General features: G+C 42.4%; 2 protein-coding genes across 4 annotated transcripts in view; one reads left to right on the forward strand and one right to left on the reverse strand.

The window, feature by feature from the left end:
* The first annotated feature begins 7,038 nt into the window (after positions 1–7,038).
* Positions 7,039–9,087, forward strand: LOC109414114 (protein-lysine N-methyltransferase EEF2KMT). Of its 2 annotated transcripts, XM_019687859.3 has the most exons (4): positions 7,039–7,156; positions 7,529–7,722; positions 7,788–8,604; positions 8,668–9,087. In XM_019687859.3, exons 2-4 carry the CDS (start codon positions 7,618–7,620, stop codon positions 8,784–8,786), a joined length of 1,041 nt encoding a protein of 346 aa, XP_019543404.3. In that variant the 5' UTR covers positions 7,039–7,156; positions 7,529–7,617; the 3' UTR covers positions 8,787–9,087. The 2 variants fall into 2 exon arrangements, with proteins under 2 accessions (XP_019543404.3, XP_019560683.3); XM_019705138.3 differs by having other exon boundaries at positions 7,067–7,722.
* Positions 9,088–14,116: 5,029 nt separating this feature from the next.
* The window catches only part of LOC109398865 (transcription initiation factor TFIID subunit 6), a 28,190-nt gene continuing 22,613 nt past the window's right edge, over positions 14,117–19,693 (reverse strand). Inside the window, exon 4 of one of the 2 annotated variants that reach the window (XM_029862862.2) lies at positions 14,117–14,445. In XM_029862862.2, the coding sequence (XP_029718722.1) occupies positions 14,222–14,445 (224 nt within the window). In that variant the 3' untranslated portion in view covers positions 14,117–14,221. Of the gene's footprint in view, positions 14,458–19,693 lie in introns of both variants that reach the window. The other variant, XM_029862861.2, reaches the window with a different exon arrangement.

Raw genomic sequence — 19,693 nt, forward strand, 5'->3', positions numbered from 1 at the left:
AACCACACATATTTGTTGAAATTTACATACTAAAACTTAACGTAAAGTTGCCTCATTTTTTGAAGTGTGGTAAAATGTGCTAACTTTACATAACATTTTTATATACAAAAATCGTTAAATACGTTAAGTTAAAGACATCAAACGAAAATTTAGTTAATTATCTTTGAAATGAGCCAAAAATAATTAAAATTGAACTATAGATGACGAAGATATCACCAAATCACTTTTCCATGTTTTACGAAAGTGACCCCAAACTTTTGGGGATACATCATATTGAGGGGTGACCCCAAACTTTTGGTCGATGACATCAAGGATTAATTTACTTAATAACGTTTTTTCTAGATTGTTTAGCTAAGTTCTGTAAAAAGCAGTTGAAAGCTAATAGAAAATGGTTCATATTACCGCTCTCATCTTAAAATTTGGTCGACCCAACTTCCAGCGACACTGCCGTAAGTTTATATTCATTTTTTTAGAAAATTTGGCAACTTTGGGTTAAGTTTACATACAAAATTTTTTGAAAAAGTTTCTTTTAAATCATGTTCAAAGTTTCTTTGACTTATTATCTTTTGAATGAAACCTAGGGTTTTGAAATCGGACGCAAATTGGCGGAGATATGGGCCTAAAAAAATGACATGTTTTAGAGGGGGTGACCCCAAACTTTTGAACGGGAGTGTATAATCTGTCAAATTGTTGCCGAGGCCTGTGGCGTAGTGGCTACACGTTTGCTTCATAAGGAGATGGTCATGGGTTCAAACCCAGCCCCGGCACTTTCGTCAGTTGCTCTTTCCCCCTGAGAGCAGCTGACACTGACCCTCTTCTGAGCGCATGGCTCAAATGAACCCGGAAACTTGGACATCGGCGAACGGCAACCCATAATGGACCCTCAATCGGACTGGAAACAGGAACAGCCACACATCAACATCCTCGTGCTCATCATTCTACCATAATAGCGTAGAAAGTGAAAGCAGTGCAACGAGAATCAGTTCGATATAGTACAATTAAAATAGAATACATTTAGGCGCTGTACAAAGTGTATGTACAGCTTCCAATTGGAATCGCTCACTCAGTGCCCTAGTGAACAATAGAGCTGTAAATTGGGTTAAGTGATTGAAGAATTAAAAAAAATCTGTCAAACGTTTTCCACTAACAAAAGTGAATAATTGAACGAAAAATACATAGGATCTACTCTGCATGTGTTGTTTAGTGGGTCCTGTATAAAAATATTACATTAAGAAAGTTTTAAGAAGTTGAAAACACTTGGCGCTTTTATTGATCAAAATATGATAAATTTCCAAACTGATTTTTCATATTTTGTGTAGTGAATATAAAACTTCACACAAAGCTGCTTATGAAAACCAGTGTTGGGAATACTCAATTGTGAAAAGTTATACTCACTTGCTTCTATCTCAGTCCAGAAGCATGCTATCAAACAATGATGTTTGAAGGGCTTTTAGATTGTAGTTTAATACAAAAGTTTGCCGAATAAAGTAAAGGTCGCAGACGCATACCAAAGTTGTGAGAGAGCTGTGAATAAGAGGTGAGTAAAATTCTTGTAATTTATACTCACCTTGTGCTCACAGCTCTCTTACGGTGTTGGTATGCGTCTGCGACCTTTACTTTATTCGGCAAACTTTTGTATTAAACTACAATCTAAAAGCCCTTCAAACATCATTGTTTGATAGCATGCTTCTGGACTGAGATAGAAGCAAGTGAGTATCATTGTTGCAAGTGAGTATTCTCAACACTGATGAAAACCTTAGGTGATCCCTAAACATGATTATTTTGTATGGAAAACGGCTCTGTCTTTATACTTATTTTTCACACTGTATAAGCTGTAACACAACAAAAAATAAAAAAGTTTCATGAAGTACATATTGAGATGTATTGTTTCAAAAATTTGTTAAAAATCTTATAAGTTGTACTAAAAGTTTTGTAACTTTCAGAAAACTCAATCGATCTCGCTCAAAATTTCACAAATGATTGGTCAAAATTTCAGCGTTTTTTATTGAGGTATATAAAAGTTATGACCATTTGAATGAAAAATTATTTTGACAAAAAAAAATGCTGTACGGAGTCCGTACTACGTACTACTGTACTACGGACAATTGTTTGATACACTGTACTTTTATTGTTAGAGATAATAAAGGTACTTCGGGGTCTCCAGTTAGTCTAGTGCGGTGGTTCCCAAAGTGGGCGAAATCGCCCCCCAGGGGGCGAAAATCAGGCCTAAGGGGGCGAAAATTTGAAAAACCAAAATTGGGGGTCGAAAATACTAAAAAGGGGGTCGATTTTTCAAATGATTGAGAAATATCAAAAATATTGAAATGTATTGTATTGAATGTCAAATGACTCATTACAACTTCCTGACATTTCAAGATTTTTTTGTTTCTAGGATTATTGAAAAATGTCTGTTTCGAGTTAGTCTATCTATGGGGCACGTTCGGTGTAGTACTAGATTTGTAGTAATGAGCTGAATTTTACTATGGTGAGAAGGTCAGTTCTCCGTTTCTGTAATGAAATGGTGCAAAAAGCGTGGGTATTATGATTCCTAGCCTAATTTGATGCTGTTTGAGCAAATCTTTGAAAAACTATGTTGTTTATGTTGCAAGAAATGGATAAAGCAACACTACTGTTACCCAAAGTTTTGCTCAAACAGCATCAAATTAGACAAGAAATCATAATACCCACGCTTTTTGCACCATTTTATTGCAGAAACGGAGAATTGACCTTCTCACCATACTAAAATTCAGCTCATTACTACAAATCTAGTACTTCACCGATATGTCCTATTGCAGAATTTTTAATGTTTACATGAATTTAATGGCTTAATTCTAAGAAAAAAAATAATACTGATTCTGGAAATCTCCTTAATAAGAAACTTCTATGGCGAAAATTCATGATTGATTTTTGTCCAAATTATGAAAGCAACAGGGTTTTTTTTTACTTGATACGAAATTTTTCTTTTCAACTTACATGTGGTTTGTTTTTCATGGAATTTTCTAGTCTAGTCTAGTCTAGTCTACACATACACAGCCATTCATTGAAAGAATCCTGGAAAATGATAAGATCGACTACTCCTATCATTTTTCTTGTCATTATTAATGGCTGCAGTGCATCAGAGATGCATTACAAGCATTAAAACGGCCAGGCCTACTGTGCAGCGTTTTTATTGTTTTTGGAATCAGAAAACGGGGACATCTCGTACCAACCGTTCCTTTAAAAGTGAGGATTTTGTACCGCATCGTTGGGAGTGACTATGCTAAGAATGTTAATGTCACTCCATGTCGTCTGGAATCCTGGGATGGAGCAACGGTATTTCCCCCGTATGCCCTGGCTTTCAAGCCTAGGCTTAAGCGCCTTTACCCGCTCTCTGGAACGAGAAAAAAAGTTATGGTATCCAGCCCTCCCTACATAAAAAAATACCCGTAATATGTTGATGTTACTGATACGAGTACAAACAGAAAAACAAATCAGAAAGATCTCACCATATTGATTCTAATTAGGGCCTTGATTCCATCGTTTTATCACTCACGGCATTCACAACTCGTAATTGTAACTAATATGAAGTGTGCACACCAATGCCCGTTTGAAAATTTCGCGATGCAATCCTTCCTTTATCGCAACTGCGGTTTTTGTTTAACGACGCTTTTCCTACGCTCATCAAATTAGCACCAAATCTTAATGCGAATCTCTTCAGTGTGAAATCTTCTAAGGACCACCTTCTTCTGAATTCCGATTGCTACCACTTATTCACCTCCTGCCCCGTGCTGGTATATTTCACGAGTAGTGCTAAGCCGCTTCGTCAGCGGGCAATTCACGTTACCACCTTTCGCCGGTCAAATCAAACATCCGGTATATAAATTCACAACTTCACAATTGCACCGTTACAGGCAATAAACTACGTAGATCGTGAATCACACCCCTTCTTTTTCCGGAAGGCATAGCACCAGTTATTTTTTTTAACCACACAACACGGGAGCGCGAGAAAAAACTTGACAAGTAGCGCAAAACGCGTCCGTTCGCGGCGAAGCCTACTTCGATTCTCATTTGTTTTTCATGGAATTTTCAATCATAAACATGAAGTTTAAAATGAATCTAAGAACACTTTTCGGATGAAATTCGTCACACATTGTTTGAAAATATTTCAGAGAGGCTTCCTGGAGGAATTTCAAATGTTGCTTAATACTAGGAACTATTTTGAAGTTTGTCAACAAATTCAGCGTTGAATTCCCTCAAAACCGAGTAATGACTGATGCATGTCTTCTTATTTGACAATAAAAAGTTTTCCAATTCATAGGAACTTGTCAATTCGCATTACTGGCTTTTTTATTTTTCAATTACTGAGCAAAGCTGACTACATTTGGAAAAACACCAATATATTTCATAGTTGCATTTTTTGCATAAAAGATATTTTTGTATAGCGCATTTAGTTCACCACTGTACTATCGCACTAGTTTTCACGAAAGCGAAAATGCAAATAAAAGTGCACGATTGCATCCAATCGACTAGGTGTCTTCAGAGCACTTTTTCAGCATACTTCGAAGAAATAGTGCGCCGAAGACATCAATTTGATTTTATACCTGGTTTGTTACTGTAGTGCTGAATAATGAGCTTGAAATTAAAATTAAATTTTACTAAGGACAGGGGGGCGAATATAGCCCATATAGCCGAGGCGGTAAACGCACGGGTATTCAGCATGACCATGCTGAGGGTGACGGGTTCGATTCCCGGTCGGTCCAGGATCTTTTCGTAAAGTAAATTTCCTTGACTTCCTTGGGCATTAAGTATCTTCGTGCCTGCCACACGATATACGCATGCAAAATGGTCATTGGCAGAGGAAGCTCTCAGTTAATAACTGTGGAAGTGCTCATAGAACACTAAGCTGAGATGCAGGCTTTGTCCCAATGAGGACGTTACGCCAAGAAGAGAGAGAGAGAGGGGGGCGAAAATGTTTTTCTCAAGCTTCAAGGGGGCGATACCTCCTAAAAGTTTGGGAAACACTGGTCTAGTGGTTAAGGCTATGGATCGCCAATCCGGAGACGGCGGGTTCGATTCCCGTTCCGGTCGGGAAAATTTTCTCGACTCCCTGGGCATAGTGTATCATTGTACTTGCCTCACAATATACAAATTCATGCAATGGCAGGCAAAGAAAGCCCTTCAATTAATAACTGTGGAAGTGCTCAAAGAACACTAAGTTGAAGCGAGGCAGGCCAAGTCCCAGTGAGGACGTCGAGCCATAAAGAAGAAGAAGAAGAAGCCTTAAATATTGTGAAAGATTCCAACTAAATTGAAAAAAAAGACGAACCAGTCAAGATTGAAAGTCTCTTTAATAATGGTAATACGGATAGAAAAATGATTAGGACAGGCAAAATTTTCATTAAAAAAATAGTCAACTACTTGTTGTTTTTCGAAAAATGAATAAAAAATCTCTCCTCTAAATCTAAAAAAAAAAACTGTTTGTTGATCAACTTGTTGCAATGGTTCAAATTTGGGAAAGGCAAGGCCATGCTATATGAAGTTAAAAAAAAATCTAGTAAAAGGCATGTCCGAGAATATTTATGAGCAATTTTAAGTAAAGTCAAACGTTTTTCAAAGCTTATGAATGTCATAAATGCTCAAAATTTCACTGCATTCAGTTTATTGAATCCGGAGATATAATAGTTCAAAGTTGGGTATCGGATAATTGTTTTTTGTAATTGCGTTGCGTTTTCCCCTACTTTTCACTCGCGATTACAATGATAAAACGGCCTACTTTTCTTCACTAAAACAAAAGTGCCGAAAAGTACTACTTTTCGGCACTCTTAAGAGTGCTGAAAAATAGCACTTTTCGGCACCTTTGACAGAGCCCACTTTTCGACAACTTTCGTGGCTATCGTAGACACAGCTGCTGCTTCTACATCCTCTGAGCAGCTCGAATTCAGATTCTGATTACTACTGCAGCAAATCAGGCGTAGAAACAGCAGCTGAAACTGCTTTTGCTCTTGCCCATGCTGCGGTATGACGACGACGGGAGCTTGCAAATTTCTGACACCTACCCTGGCATAGCCTACCTGTTCGAACGTAAGCACCACGCTGACGCGCATGAATGGTGGCACGTGGTTCCTCTTGATACAAGTTCGTGTAGCAAGGAAAGATTATACTGATTAAGTATTTTTGCAATTACAAAAAACTTTGTATGCAACTCGTTGCAAAACTCAATTTTTTCAGCACTCGTCGTATTTATCCAACTCGGCAAGCCTCGTTGGATAAATGTACGACTCGTGCTGAAAAAATCATCATTTCAAATATGACGTCCATCATTTAGTGTGGAGGGGGGGGTCTAAGAAAGTATGACACGCCATGTATAAGGTATACAAAAAAGCGTAACAGTGGGGGGAGGAGGGGTCTATAAATCCTGAAAAATGATAGACGTCATATTTGAATTGTCCCTTTTCGAAAAATTACAACTCGTTGACCATTTTTTGTAAAGTAAAAATTTTGCCCGTCCCGATAATTTTTCTATTCCGGAATAAAAAAGATCCACGTAGCTAGTATAAGTGTATGATTGTATGGGGCCGTCCATAAATCACGTTGTCATTGACATGGGGGAGGGGGTTAGGGTAAAGGTCAGGGTCCTTACAAACCTAAAAGCTTTTGTAAGTCTAAAGGCCAAAGTTTTACGGATAGGCGCTGTCATCCTTACAAAAATTCCGAAATTTGTACGGACCGTCTACGTAGTTTATGGACAGGCGCTTGTCCATAATCATGCCCAAAAAAGCATTGGCCACGTCCTAACAATTGTGTTGATAAAGTTGCATATAAATCTCAGCCATGCTCTTTTTTATTGTTGTATAGTTCATTTTAGTACATGATGAATTGATAATCATTTCTCACGTGTAATCGCACTCTCAATCCAAAAATGCGACAGGTAAGAAAAAAATCAGCGAAACTGTACCATATATTTGAACATAGTCACCCTAGTAAGCACTGATGATGATTCCTACATCGTGTGGTGAATTCAAATAAGAATATCAACATAAATGTGTAGCTATATCATGGGTAGCAAATTCACTGTCAAATCGGACTGTATACATACAAGATAGGCAGTAGCAAGACAGCAGATAGTCGCAGTAGGAACACAAGCCAGCACAGGAAACATAAAGGACATACAAACACGGTATATCACCCGGAGGCAAAATATTTTGACATCGTAAATACCACGCTTCTGCGCGAAAATTCAATTAGTTCTATAGTACTTGAAAGAGGAAAAAAAGAGCCACGTACAAATGAAAACACTTGTAATAATACGAATTATAAATAAACTTGCCATTCAGATCTGCTGCAACAAACACGATAATTAACCATACAGTCCCAATTATTTTTTGTGGATCAGCAAAGTTCGACTTTTAGCATTCCGTGAGAAGACGGCAGCAGTGGAAATTGCGTTGAAATTATTCCAAATATCAATCCCAGACTACTAGTTTCAGACAATTCAGTCGGAAATGACTTCCAATCGCGATCAGTTCACTTATCATTTTGTGCAATCCAGTTTTCGTGGCAGATCTTCAAGAGGTCCCCATTGTCTCGGCCATCGCCAATCAGATACGCTTCTAGTGGTGCAGCAGCGCGCCAGCAGCAATGTTTCAGAAATGTAAAAATAAAACCATGCGCCCTGAGGATGCCCTGGCACTAGTTAGAAAGAACTTTTTGTGTGGGACGCCTATTAATCAGATAGATTGGCACGTGAGTATTAGTCCTTTGTAGACCAGCAAGGATGTTTGTTGGATTTTTTTTCTTTCTCTTTGTAGGGCCTTTTGGACGACATTAGCTGGGAAGATCAGGAAGAATTATTAAACCAAACGGTGAATAATAGCCTCGTAGTGCAGTATCCTTTGAAAACAGGATACCAGATAGCTTTTTTGAAGCATATTATACATCATCTGAATAAGATGAACATAGAACAGCACGACCAGCTCTACGAAAGGTACTGCGGATTACTAAGTCAATCAGGGATGGAGGACCAAGCTGGATTCAGTTTCAAACATTACGAGTTACCTGGAAATGATGTGATCACATTGAAGGAATCATCTGCATTCATATCGGAGGGCACAACGGGTTTATGTAGCTGGCAAGCCTCGAAGGCTTTGTGCGAGTTTATTACACATAATCTAGAAGATTTTCACGGTAAAAACATACTGGAACTCGGCTCAGGTGTAGGATTAACCGGGATATTCATGGCGAAACACTGTGAACCTTCAATGATAGTCCTGTCCGATTACCACAGCTCGGTCGTCGGGACGCTGAAGCAGAACGTCGAACTGAACTTTCCCAAGGGCGCAAAGGTCGAAACTGACAACCCTTTGGTAAAGTGTTTGGTCGATAATGGAGACTCGATAGTCGCTGTTATGGACCTCGATTGGAGTTATATCAACGCGTCCAACATTAACCAACTCATCGAACCGGACGTCCTCGTCGGAGCGGATATTGTCTATGACCATGCCCTGTTTCAGCCATTGCTCATCGCCATCAACTACGTATTCGCACTCACAAACAATAAGTGCAAATTCGTTCTATCATGCACCGAACGTAACCAAGATACCTTAAACGACTTTTTGGAAATGCTAGGTAGGAACCAAAACAATACTAACCATGTAACTCTAAAAAGCTAACCGAACATCCCATTTTCAGTGACTGCCAAGTTCCGGATAAACGAGGAGATGGTCTGCGCGCCGAAACATTTCCAATGGGACGCCACCGCTTCGAAGATTAGAATATTCTCCATCACTCGGGATTGGAGCTTTCAGTGAACCGACCCACTAAGCAAACGTGTACAACTTTCAAACCATGTTCAACTTTCCTCACATCTACCTACTATACTATGAGTAATATTTATCAAGTTCCTTCCACGAAAAAAAAATGTCCAAGCATCTTTTCTACATTACATAGAGTTTTGAACTTTTATAGCTTTTGGCCTTAGGCCGCCTAGCAATCGTTGTATCGCTTCCGATAGCTAATAGATGTAGTTTACACATTTTCACGTTTGTGTCTAGAGAGGAATGGTACAAATTATTTAACACTTATTCTACGAATAAAACACAAGCAAACAAATATACTGTTTCGTGTTATTGATGACAAACTACATTCAACACATGTAGACTTTTACAGTTATCGCCATAGTGGTTTCCGCTTTGGTCTACCTACATAGGGGATTCTGGGGCAAGATGGCCACCCTAAGCTTAGGCGCCTTGGGAGCATATACATACTTTCATTAGAATATGGCTATTTAACACTAATCCTCTTTGTTTCATGTCTTTTCTATCTTCTTAACAAAAAAAAAGCATTCTAATTTGCACTACGAATGCGAAATAAATTAATTTGAAAAATGCTACTTTCGACATAGAACTTCTGCCATATGGGGCAAGATGGTGACAGAGCTAAATTTTTACAATTAGTGTGCTTCAATCTCTAAGCAACGTTCAATAAACCAAGGTCGAATAATTCGCAACGCTTTGCCTACAGATGGTGTGGTATTTGCCAACATTTTCTTTATGATAATGTTTGAAATAAAATTGATAGACATTTCTTTGAAAATGTTCTATGATTTAGTCTATCATTTCAGCAAACTTGTTTCTCTCGAAACGATTTATCTGTAGATACACTACCCGTCATAAGTACGGACTCACAAAAAGTATTGCAACAATATTGCATCACCCTGACTCACCTCGATATCTCTAAAACCAGAGGACTTACAAAGATGCTGTCTTCAGGAAAGTTATTCAGAAGATCAAAAGCAACAACTTTTTTGAAGGCGGCATTTTTGTAGGTGTCCTGGTTTAAGAGATATCGAGGTGAGTCAGGGTGATGCAATATTGTTGCAATACTTTTTGTGAGTCCGTACTTATGACGGGTAGTGTATATTAGGCTCAGTGTACCAGTTATGGCTATAGTACCGTAAACCGGGGTCAAATTGATCTCCGGGTCGAAATTGATCAGACATTTTTCAGTTAGATCAAGCAAACTTAACATAGTTTCCTTCCAAGTATCGTAATGTAGGAAGCATATACTAAACGATACATGTAAGAATACTGTTTAAAGCATGCTTTATCTAACGGAAAAACGTCTGATCAATTTCGACCCGGAGATAAATTTGACCCCGGTTTACGGTACCTCAAATTCGCCATAGTCGATTTTCAAACTTTAATATTGAAAATCAACAAGAAAAAAATGTGAACAACAGATCACGGTCACAAAAGATGGTTGCAATCATTCAAACTTAACAATTTGCTCAAATTATGATAGAAAAAAATCATTTTCCTTAAATTTTCGGCTTCCTTGCACCCTATTTCGCCATAGTGTACCAGTTATGGCTAATCCCATAAGGAATGCATGTAAATAGTGCGAAGTGGAACACAAATTAACAAATATATCCATAACTGGTACAGGGTTCCTATCATTGGCACACGTCGTAATAAATACTAAAAGTAGTTTTGGACCCGTTTCTATATTTTCCCTGTAAAGTATGTAAACTAATCAATCATTTGACATACATATCGATGACATTCGACGGTCTTCTTCTTATTTTTGTAGAAATAGTTGTTCTTAGGTAGTGCGATAACTGGTACAGGCACCCTACTACTGCATGGTTATTGGGGAATCACTCTTTCCTCATCGACCAGTTCACAAAGTGACATGGGTTTCCCGTGATGGAGTCACGGAAAATCAAATCGACCACATCTGCATCAGCCAAGAATGGAGACGGAGCCTTCTTGATGTGTGTAACAAACGTAGCGCCGACAATGCGTCCGACCATTAGCCCCTAATCGGCGGGATCCGACAAAGCATTGCTAGGATCCATCGACAGGAGAAGAAAATCTGGCACCGGTTCAACACACGCCGACTAGAAGACGCTGCAGTGAAAAGGACCTTCGTCGAGGAGCTGGAGAACCGTGCTGCGGATAATCGAGCAGGTGGAAGCGTAGAAGATTAATGGAGCGCCATAAAAAACGCCTTCATCGCCACCGGCGAGAATAATTTGGGTGAGCTACGCACCCGGAGAAAGCAATGGATCACAGATGATACCTGGAGGAAGATAAAGGAGCGAAAGAACGCCAAAGCCGCGATAGAGCGAGCAAAAACATGAGGAGCCAAAGCCGTAGCTTGTCAGCGCTCGAGAAGGAAGTGAATCGCTCATGTAGACGGGACGAAAGAGCGTGGGCGGACTCCCTAGCCGACGAAGGCGAGAAAACCGCAAACACCGGCGACATCCTTTTCCTCTACGATGTTTCACGTCGCCTTTGTGGGACTAAGATGAATGCTACAATGCCCGTGAAAGACACGTCTGGACAGTTACTGACCGACACGGCTGACCAGTTGAAACGCTGGTTCGAGCACATTGAAACCTTTTGCAAGTGTCGGTCACTAACACCTCACCATGATCCGCCAAGGGTTCGACGCATTACCCGTGTCAACACCGAAGCTCCATCATTGCAGGAGATAGAAACAGACATCCGTCGCATGAAATCGAACAGGGCCCCTGGGATCGATCGCATATCAGCTGAGATGCTCGAAGCAGATCCCGTAGTATCCGTCCAACTACTGCATTAATTAGTCTGCAACGTATGCGAAATCGCGACATTTCCGGCCGACTGGATGCAAGGCGTCTTAGTAAAGGTACCCAAAAAGAGTGACCTGACTGTATGCGATATCTGGCGGTGCATCATGTTAATGTGTATCGTTCTCAAAGTCCTCTGCAAAGTAATCCTTAACCGGATAAAGAGATGATTGACGCAACTCCGACGCCAGCAAGCAGGATTCCGTGCCGGACGATCCTGTGTGGACCATATTGTCACGCTCCGTATCGTAGTGGAGCAAATCAATGAATTCCAAGAGTCTCTCTACCTGGTGTTCATTGATTATGAAAAAGCTTTCAACCGTCTCAATCACGGAAACGTGTGGGAAGCCCTCAGGCGCAAGGGTCTCCCTCAGAAAATTATCGGCCTCATTGAAGCACAGTACAGGGCATTTTCGTGCAGTTTACTGCACAATGGTGTTTCGTCCGATCCCATCCGGGTCGTTGCTGGAGTGAGGCAAGGATGTATAGTATACATTGTATACTATCACCGCTACTGTTCCTCATCGTAATCGACGAGATCCTGGTAGGTGCGATTGACCATGAACCAAATTGTCGATTGCTGTGGCAGCCCATTACCATGAAGCACCTAAATGACTTCGAACTGGCTGATGACGTTGCTCTCCTAGCTCAACGGCGCTCTGATAAGCAGAGCAAGCTTGATTATCTTGCTAATCGCTCCTCAGCGGCAGGTCTTACCATCAACGTCAACAAGACCAAATCGTTGGATGTAAACACGGTCAGTCAACCCTTCCAGCTTTACGGTAGCTGGGCAATGGAGAATGTTGAAAACTTCCAATATTCAAGAAGGCGAGGGCTGCTATCTGACTCGGGGATTGTTGAATGATGGGTTAACAGATTTTATAGCTAATCTGTTATATATTTCTGTGTTACATTAACATTTTAGAGTAATGCGGGGCAAAAGTTCGCACGGGGCAAAAGTTCGCAGTGGGTCTTTTTCTGAGCACAAGTTAAGAACCCAAACAAATCTGTATGGGTTTGACACATAATCAGGTCAGTTACTCGTCAATAAAAATTGGATTGATTTCGTTATGGTTTGGCAGAGTTATGCAAAAAAATGTGTTTCGAGGTGTTTTGATAGAATTTTTGGACCTTTTGGAATAAGAATTTGTAGTAACAAGAAGAAGAAAAATCTCATAATCTCTTGACGTCGGAGAATCGTTATTCCATAGTAGTTCGAGAGGTGCACTCGAATAAACAATAAACTACTAGTGCTTCTTACAGAAAGGGACATTGTTAAAACCTCTACAGTGGGGCAAAAGTTCGCAGTAGCTGTGGGGCAAAAGTTCGCACTAGATTTCTGAATCTAGTACATCAATATAATTACAGAATCTTTGAAGCAATGAAGATTTCGTATAGAAACTACTATATATGTATAATATGTGTAGTATGCATCCTGAAATCGTTCCGGCAGAGGGTTTGAACTTAGTTTTGTGAGAAGTTCCATTGTAAGACAAACATTATGTTAACCCATTTCAAGAAATGAAAAATGGTCAAAAAACATTTTTAAACATTCTCTTCGTCATCCTCGTCGTGTCTTTTCGTATGTTTCTGAAGTTCTTATGTTCATCTACTCTACCGGGGTCTTTCATAGCTTAGTTTGTAAATTGACAGCTGTAACTCATCACCATACTGACGGGGATAAGATTCGATTACGATCCTGTTCAACAGTTTTGCTGCATATTTGTTTTTTGTATTTTGTATTTTGTATTTTGTGCAACATGTATCTCTATGATTACCCCACAATGTATTTTGGCAGCTTTCAGTAACGCTGGAAAGGACAGCTCTTAGTTAATAGTTGTGGAAGTCTTCATAAAACACATTCTATACAAAAGCTGAACACCAGGTCGTATTCCAGTTGGGCCGTAATGCTAAAAACAGAAGGAAACAGATTTCATGGCTAGATTGAAAAGACGAACATGAATTAACATGCAATAAAAGAACATCACACAAATAAACTACCCTGTACAAGGTGCGAACTTTTGCCCCGCATAATGCGAACTTTTGCCCCCACTATGGGGCAAAAGTTCGCATTGGAGTACTTGTATTAAAAATCGTATTACTAAAACTACAAAAGTAATGCGAAAAAATCTAGTACTACATTTTGAAGGCAACATGATAGGGACCCTTTTAACGAAGAAAAATGATATTGTTTTCTTTTCGTTTATTAGTTATTTTGTGAAGTCTGTTAGGTGCGAACTTTTGCCCCGCATTACTCTATGTAGAATTTTTGGTATTTTATTTAAAACAACATTTATTATATTAAAATGATTTGCTGTAAAAATTCCAATGTCGTTGAATGATGAAATCTATGGTCGTACTTATTTTAAAGCATGGAGTTTGATAATATCAGAAACTGTTCAAAAATTTAACGCCATAAACTGTGAAAAGTGATCAATTTCACCCGAAATCACGGTACCAAGCATTCAATATTGTGCCCTCGCGTTTTGTTTCATGGATTTCGGATCATTATGAACGCAGGTCATGTTTCACATTTCGAAGAGCACATCTATATTCTAATACAAGAATAAGGTTGAAATATTCACTCCATTCTATCATTTGAAGAAAAATCATCACGATTCAAACCTTACCTTACGCCAAATGGGATAGATCATCCAGCTCCGGCGGCTGTAAACCTCCGTCTCCGCCAAACGGCGACGGTTTGGTGATCACATTGGCTGTCGGTCCCTGCTGGCCGGATGATTGATTGATGAGCACCACCTTCTGCCCACTGGACGACTGCGGTTCGATTTTGATCAGCCCCGTCTGCAAGGCGCCACTGGTGCTGGCGGAGCGTTGACTCTGTTGTATAATACCTACAAAATCGTCTACGGGTTGATTTTTTGTTCAGGAAGAAAAAAGAGAATTTGTTCATTGAAATTATTGCTTCGGAATGTGTTTGCACCGGATGCATACTACTGGAGGCATTACTTCGTTACTGACATGCTTGTGTTGCGGGTATTAGTGCGTTTCAGCTGTACTGGAAGCTACATTTGTTAATGACAATAATTAAAGGGGTAAATGATTCTAAACTAAAAGTAATTACCAAATTCTAACCACCTTCTTTCTCGTGGTATGACCTCCCACTACTGGGATAAAGCCTGTTTCTGTTCTACTATCGACTCTGATCACATCACAATCTTAAGATGATCAAATTCTTCATCATCATCAATGTACTAATCAGATACTAACGGAAGCATCGGTAAGACAAACAGTGATTTAACACAAAAAAAAGATGACCATTTGGAATGGGAGAACTTTAAGGCGATCACCATTTTGAAAGTCCTATCCCAGATGATCTTCCGTCGTATGTCAACTAAAACGAATGATTTCGTGCCATGTCATCGTTGGCTAGTCAACAACGGTCCAGATCCTCACCGTACGGCAAATCCTCCAGAAATGCCGCGAATGCTAGGTTCCAACGAATTACCTCATTATCGATGCAGCATTGACAGTATCAACCGCACTGAGCTATAGAATATCTTGCACGAAAACGGCTTTCCTGGGAAGCTGACTAGACTTATCAACGCAACAAAGCGAGAATGTGATGGCTTGTCTTGCATATATAGTATACTATTCAACAACGCCCTAGAGGGTTTAATGAATGCGACGAGCTGGGCTCAACACCTCGGTAACGAGCTGACAACAACGTGAACCGTGAAATACGAAGGCGCATCATCAGTGGAAGTCGTGCCCATGGGCTTGAGAAGAAATTGGAGTCAAAAAAGATTCACCTCGCATCAAATGTACCATGTATAGGACGCGAATAAGACCGGTAGTGCTTTGCAGTCATGAGACTTGGAGCATAGTCTAGGAGAACTTGCGAACACTTGAAATTTTCAAACGGCGAGTGCTCGCTAAGAACTATCTTTAGTGGCGAAGGATGAAGCACGAGCTCACTGCACTTCACGGTGTATCCAGCATCATGAAAGTGGATAAAGCTGGGCATATACATGGGACAGTGTTAAGGGGCTGTTCATAAACCACGTGGCTCGGATCCAACCCAGTAGACCGACGCCACGACAGCAACGCTACCAGGGTGTTCTCTGCCCATGATCGCATAATTGTCCCATATGAATAGGAAACCCAGCAAAGATGGGACTGATATGCGATCATGGGCAGTCTCCTACCGTAGCCGACTCCGAACCCTTGGCCCACCTCTTGTATACCGTCTGCACTCATCTGTAGCTCCAAGACGAAGTGGGTGATAGCCGTAGAAACAACATTCCAGCCAAACTCATCCCTACACATCCTCTGAAGAAAATTGTCCGGTGTTGTGTCCTCCCCGCATGTCGCAAGCATACGGTCACGCTTTGTGCGAAAACGCAGGCACACGAACAAAACGTGTTCCGTCGTTTCCTCTAAACTAGCACAAACCGGACATTCGGGAGAACCGAAACGATGTAGATACTGTCGGAAGCAACCATGGCCAGAAAGAACCTAAGTCAGCTGGGATATCACTTCTCCATGGCACTGCCGTAACCCAACTAGATCTACTCTCGGGATCAACCTGTGGGTCCGCCTTTCTTTGGTGAAACTATCCCACACGCGCTGCCATTTGACCATAAAGATCAATCTGGCAGTGCTGCGTATGCCTCTTGTGCCGCGCATTTCGAAGCACTCCATGTCCTTCCCGATAAGGATACCGATAGGCACCATACTAGTTATGACGCAAAGCGCATCGTGTGACACGGTACGGTACGCGCTTACCACGGTAGCTGGCGGTATTTAGCGCCTTAGTATGGACGAGGCGACACTAGCCAGAAGCTTGTGCTTGCTGGCATACACCGCAGAGCTATTGAACACCATCCGGGACAGTGCCACTATAGCAGTGAAGGCTCTTTTGCAGGTGTAATCAACGTGGCTTCCGGGTGTGTAGAATTTGCTTAATGTTAAAATACACATTGATAAAAACAAAACAAAAAACGTGGCTACCGAAGGTAAGCTAATCGTCGATCATCTCCTTTAAGTGTTTGACGGAGCGCTTCGAAGAGATAGTGTAATCGCCTGCACTGATCACCGTTTGCTGCCCCGACTTTCGGTTGTTCACACCCACCAGCTCAGTTTTGTGATGAGCCAATTCCAGTTTCCTGGTTCTCATCCACCCCTCCACAACTGCGATCGAGTGGGCAACAGTCAATTCCACTTCTTTGATCGATTCACCATAGACCTCCAGCGTAATGTCGTCAGCGAAATCGACGATTGCCACTCTCATACATACATTTATTTGTTCAACATCACATTTAAGACAAGACATAATCAACAATAGTACGCCACAATACTCGGTTTGTGGCTGCCGCTCTCCATCCTCGGCCGCTCCCAATGCTCGCCAAGTCACGCTCCACCTGGTCCGCCCATCGTGCTCTCTGCGCTCCACGCCTTCTTGTGCCAACCGGATCAGTTGCAAACACCAGCTTTGCAGGGTTGTTGTCCGGCATTCTTGCAACATGCCCTGTCCACCGTATCCTTCCGGCTTTGGCCACCTTCTGGATGCTGGGTTCGCCGTAAAGTGCAGCGAGCTCGTGGTTCATCCTTCTCCGCCACACACCGTTCTCCTGCACACCGCCGAAGATCGTCCTTAGCACGCGTCGCTCGAAAACTCCGAGTGCTTGCAGGTCCTCCTCGAGCATGGTCCATGTCTCGTGCCCGTAGAGGATCACCGGTCTTATTAGCGTTTTGTACATGGTGCATTTGGTGCGTGGGTGAATCTTTTTCGACCGCAGTTTCTTCTGGAGCCCGTAGTAGGCCCGACTTCCGCTGATGATGCGCCTCCGAATTTCTCGGCTCACGTTGTTGTCAGCCGTCAGTAAGGATCCGAGGTAGACGAATTCCTCCACCACCTCGAAAGTATCCCCGTATATCGTAACATTACTACCCGATCGTGTTCGGTTCCGCCTACCAGCATATACTTTGTTTTTGAGGCATTCACCACCAGTCTGACCTTTGCTGCTTCGCGTTTCAGGCGGGTGTACAGCTCTGCCACCGTTCCAAATGTTCTAGCGATAATGTCCATGTCGTCCGCAAAGCACACAAATTGACCGGATTTTGTAAAAATCGTTCCCCGGCTGTTGCGCCCGGCTCGTCGCACCACACCTTCCAGAGCGATGTTGAAGAGTAGGCATGAAAGTACGTCACCTTGTCGCAATCCCCGGCGAGATTCGAATGGGCTGGATAGTTCACCCGAAACCCTTACGCAGTTTTGCACACCGTCCATCGTTGCTTTAATCAGTCTAGTCAGCTTCCCAGGAAAGCCGTTTTCGTCCATGATTCTCCATAGCTCAGCGCGGTCGATACTGTCGTATGCCGCTTTGAAGTCGATGAACAGGTGATGCGTTGGGACCTGGTATTCACGGCATTTCTGGAGGATTTGCCGTACGATAAAGATCTGGTCCGTTGTCGACCGGCCGTCGATGAAGCCGGCTTGATAACTTCCCACGAACTCATTCGTTTTAGGTGACAGGCGAGCGAAGATGATCTGGGATAGCACTTTGTAGGCAACATTCAAAATAGTGATCGCCCTGAAGTTCTCACATTGCAAATGGTCGCCTTTCTTGTGTATGGGGCAGATTACCCCTTCCTTCCACTCCTCCGGTAGCTATTCGGTTTCCCAGATCCTGACTATCAGCCGATGCAGACAGGTGGCCAAATTTTCTGGGCCCATCTTGATGAGTTCAGCTGCGATACCATCCTTACCAGCTGCTTTGTTGGTTTTGACCCGGTGAATGGCATCCTTAACTTCCCTCAGCGTGGGAGTTTGTTCATTTCCGTCCTCCGTTGCACTGGCGTCGTCGTTTCCTCCGCTGCCGTGGGCTCCCGTGCCTACGTTTTCCACGCCGTTCAGGTGCTAATCGAAGTGCTGCTTCCACCTTTCGATCACCTCACGTCCGTCCGTCAAGAGGCCTCCGTCTTTATCCCTGCATATTTCGGCTCGCTGCACGAAGGTTGCGGGATGCGTTGAGTTTCTGATAGAACTTCCGTGTTTCTTGGGAACGGCACAGCAGTTCCATTTCTTCACACTCCGCTTCTTCCAGACGGCGCTTTTTCTTCCGAAAGAGGCGGGTCTGCTGTTTCCGCTTCTGTTTGTAACGTTCCACGTTCTGTCGGGTCCCTTGCTGCAGCATTACTTTCCTCGCTGCGTTCTTCTCCTCCAAAACCGTTCTGCACTCTTTGTCGAACCATTCGTTCCGTCGATTCCGTTCCATGTACCCGATGGTGCTCTCGGCTTCGTCGTTGATGGCTGCTTTCACTGTACTCCAGCAGTCCTCTAGAGGGGTCTCATCGAGCTCGCCATCGTCTGGCAACGCGGCTTCGGGATTCTGCACGTATGCTGAGGTGACATCCGGTTGTTTCAGTCGCTCTAGGTTGTACCGTGGCGGTCGCCAGTACCGTACATTGTTGATGACGGAGAGTTTTGGGCACAGTTTGACCATTACCAGATAGTGGTCGGAGTCGATGCTGGCGCCACGATACGTCCTGACGTCGATAATGTCAGAGAAGTGCCGTCCGTCAATCAGAACGTGGTCGATTTGAGATTTCGTCTGCTGTGGTGATCTCGATAAGGGATAACGTAACGATAAGGGAGACTGTGTTGGTAACGGCGAAATCAATGAGTCGTAGGCCGTTTTCATTCGTTTGCTGGTGGTCGCTGAACTTACCAATAGTCGGTCTGAATTCCTCCTCCTGGCCTACCTGAGCGTTTAAATCTCCTATGATGATCTTGACGTCGTGGCTTGGGCAGCGATCGTACTCGCGTTGGAGCTGCGCGAAAAATGCGTGTTTGTCATCATCAGTACTTCCGGAGTGTGGGCTGTGCACGTTTATCATGCTGAAGTTGAAGAATCGGCCCTTGATCCTCAACCTGCACATTCTTTCGTCGATCGGTCACCATCCGATCACGCGCCTCACCCATCACGATGAAAGTTGTTCCCAGCTCACGTGTGTTGCCGCAGAGCTCTGGTAGATGGTATGATTACCTCTAAACGTCTCAGCTCTAAACTAAACGTTCGCACCATGGATCTTGTTCAACACACCTCCTGCATCGCTTCGATGCCGAACCCGCGGTCC

The sequence above is a fragment of the Aedes albopictus genome, chromosome 3, assembly GCF_035046485.1.
Source record: "Aedes albopictus strain Foshan chromosome 3, AalbF5, whole genome shotgun sequence".
Taxonomy (NCBI): domain Eukaryota; kingdom Metazoa; phylum Arthropoda; class Insecta; order Diptera; family Culicidae; genus Aedes; species Aedes albopictus.

Bases quoted from the DNA above. Each gene is read 5' to 3' on its own strand.
- LOC109414114 (XM_019687859.3), top strand. From the start codon at position 7,618: ATGTTTCAGAAATGTAAAAATAAAACCATGCGCCCTGAGGATGCCCTG. The intron at 7,723-7,787 runs GTGAGTATTAGT...TTCTCTTTGTAG, and splicing joins TTAATCAGATAGATTGGCAC to GGCCTTTTGGACGACATTAG. The intron at 8,605-8,667 runs GTAGGAACCAAA...TCCCATTTTCAG, and splicing joins CGACTTTTTGGAAATGCTAG to TGACTGCCAAGTTCCGGATA.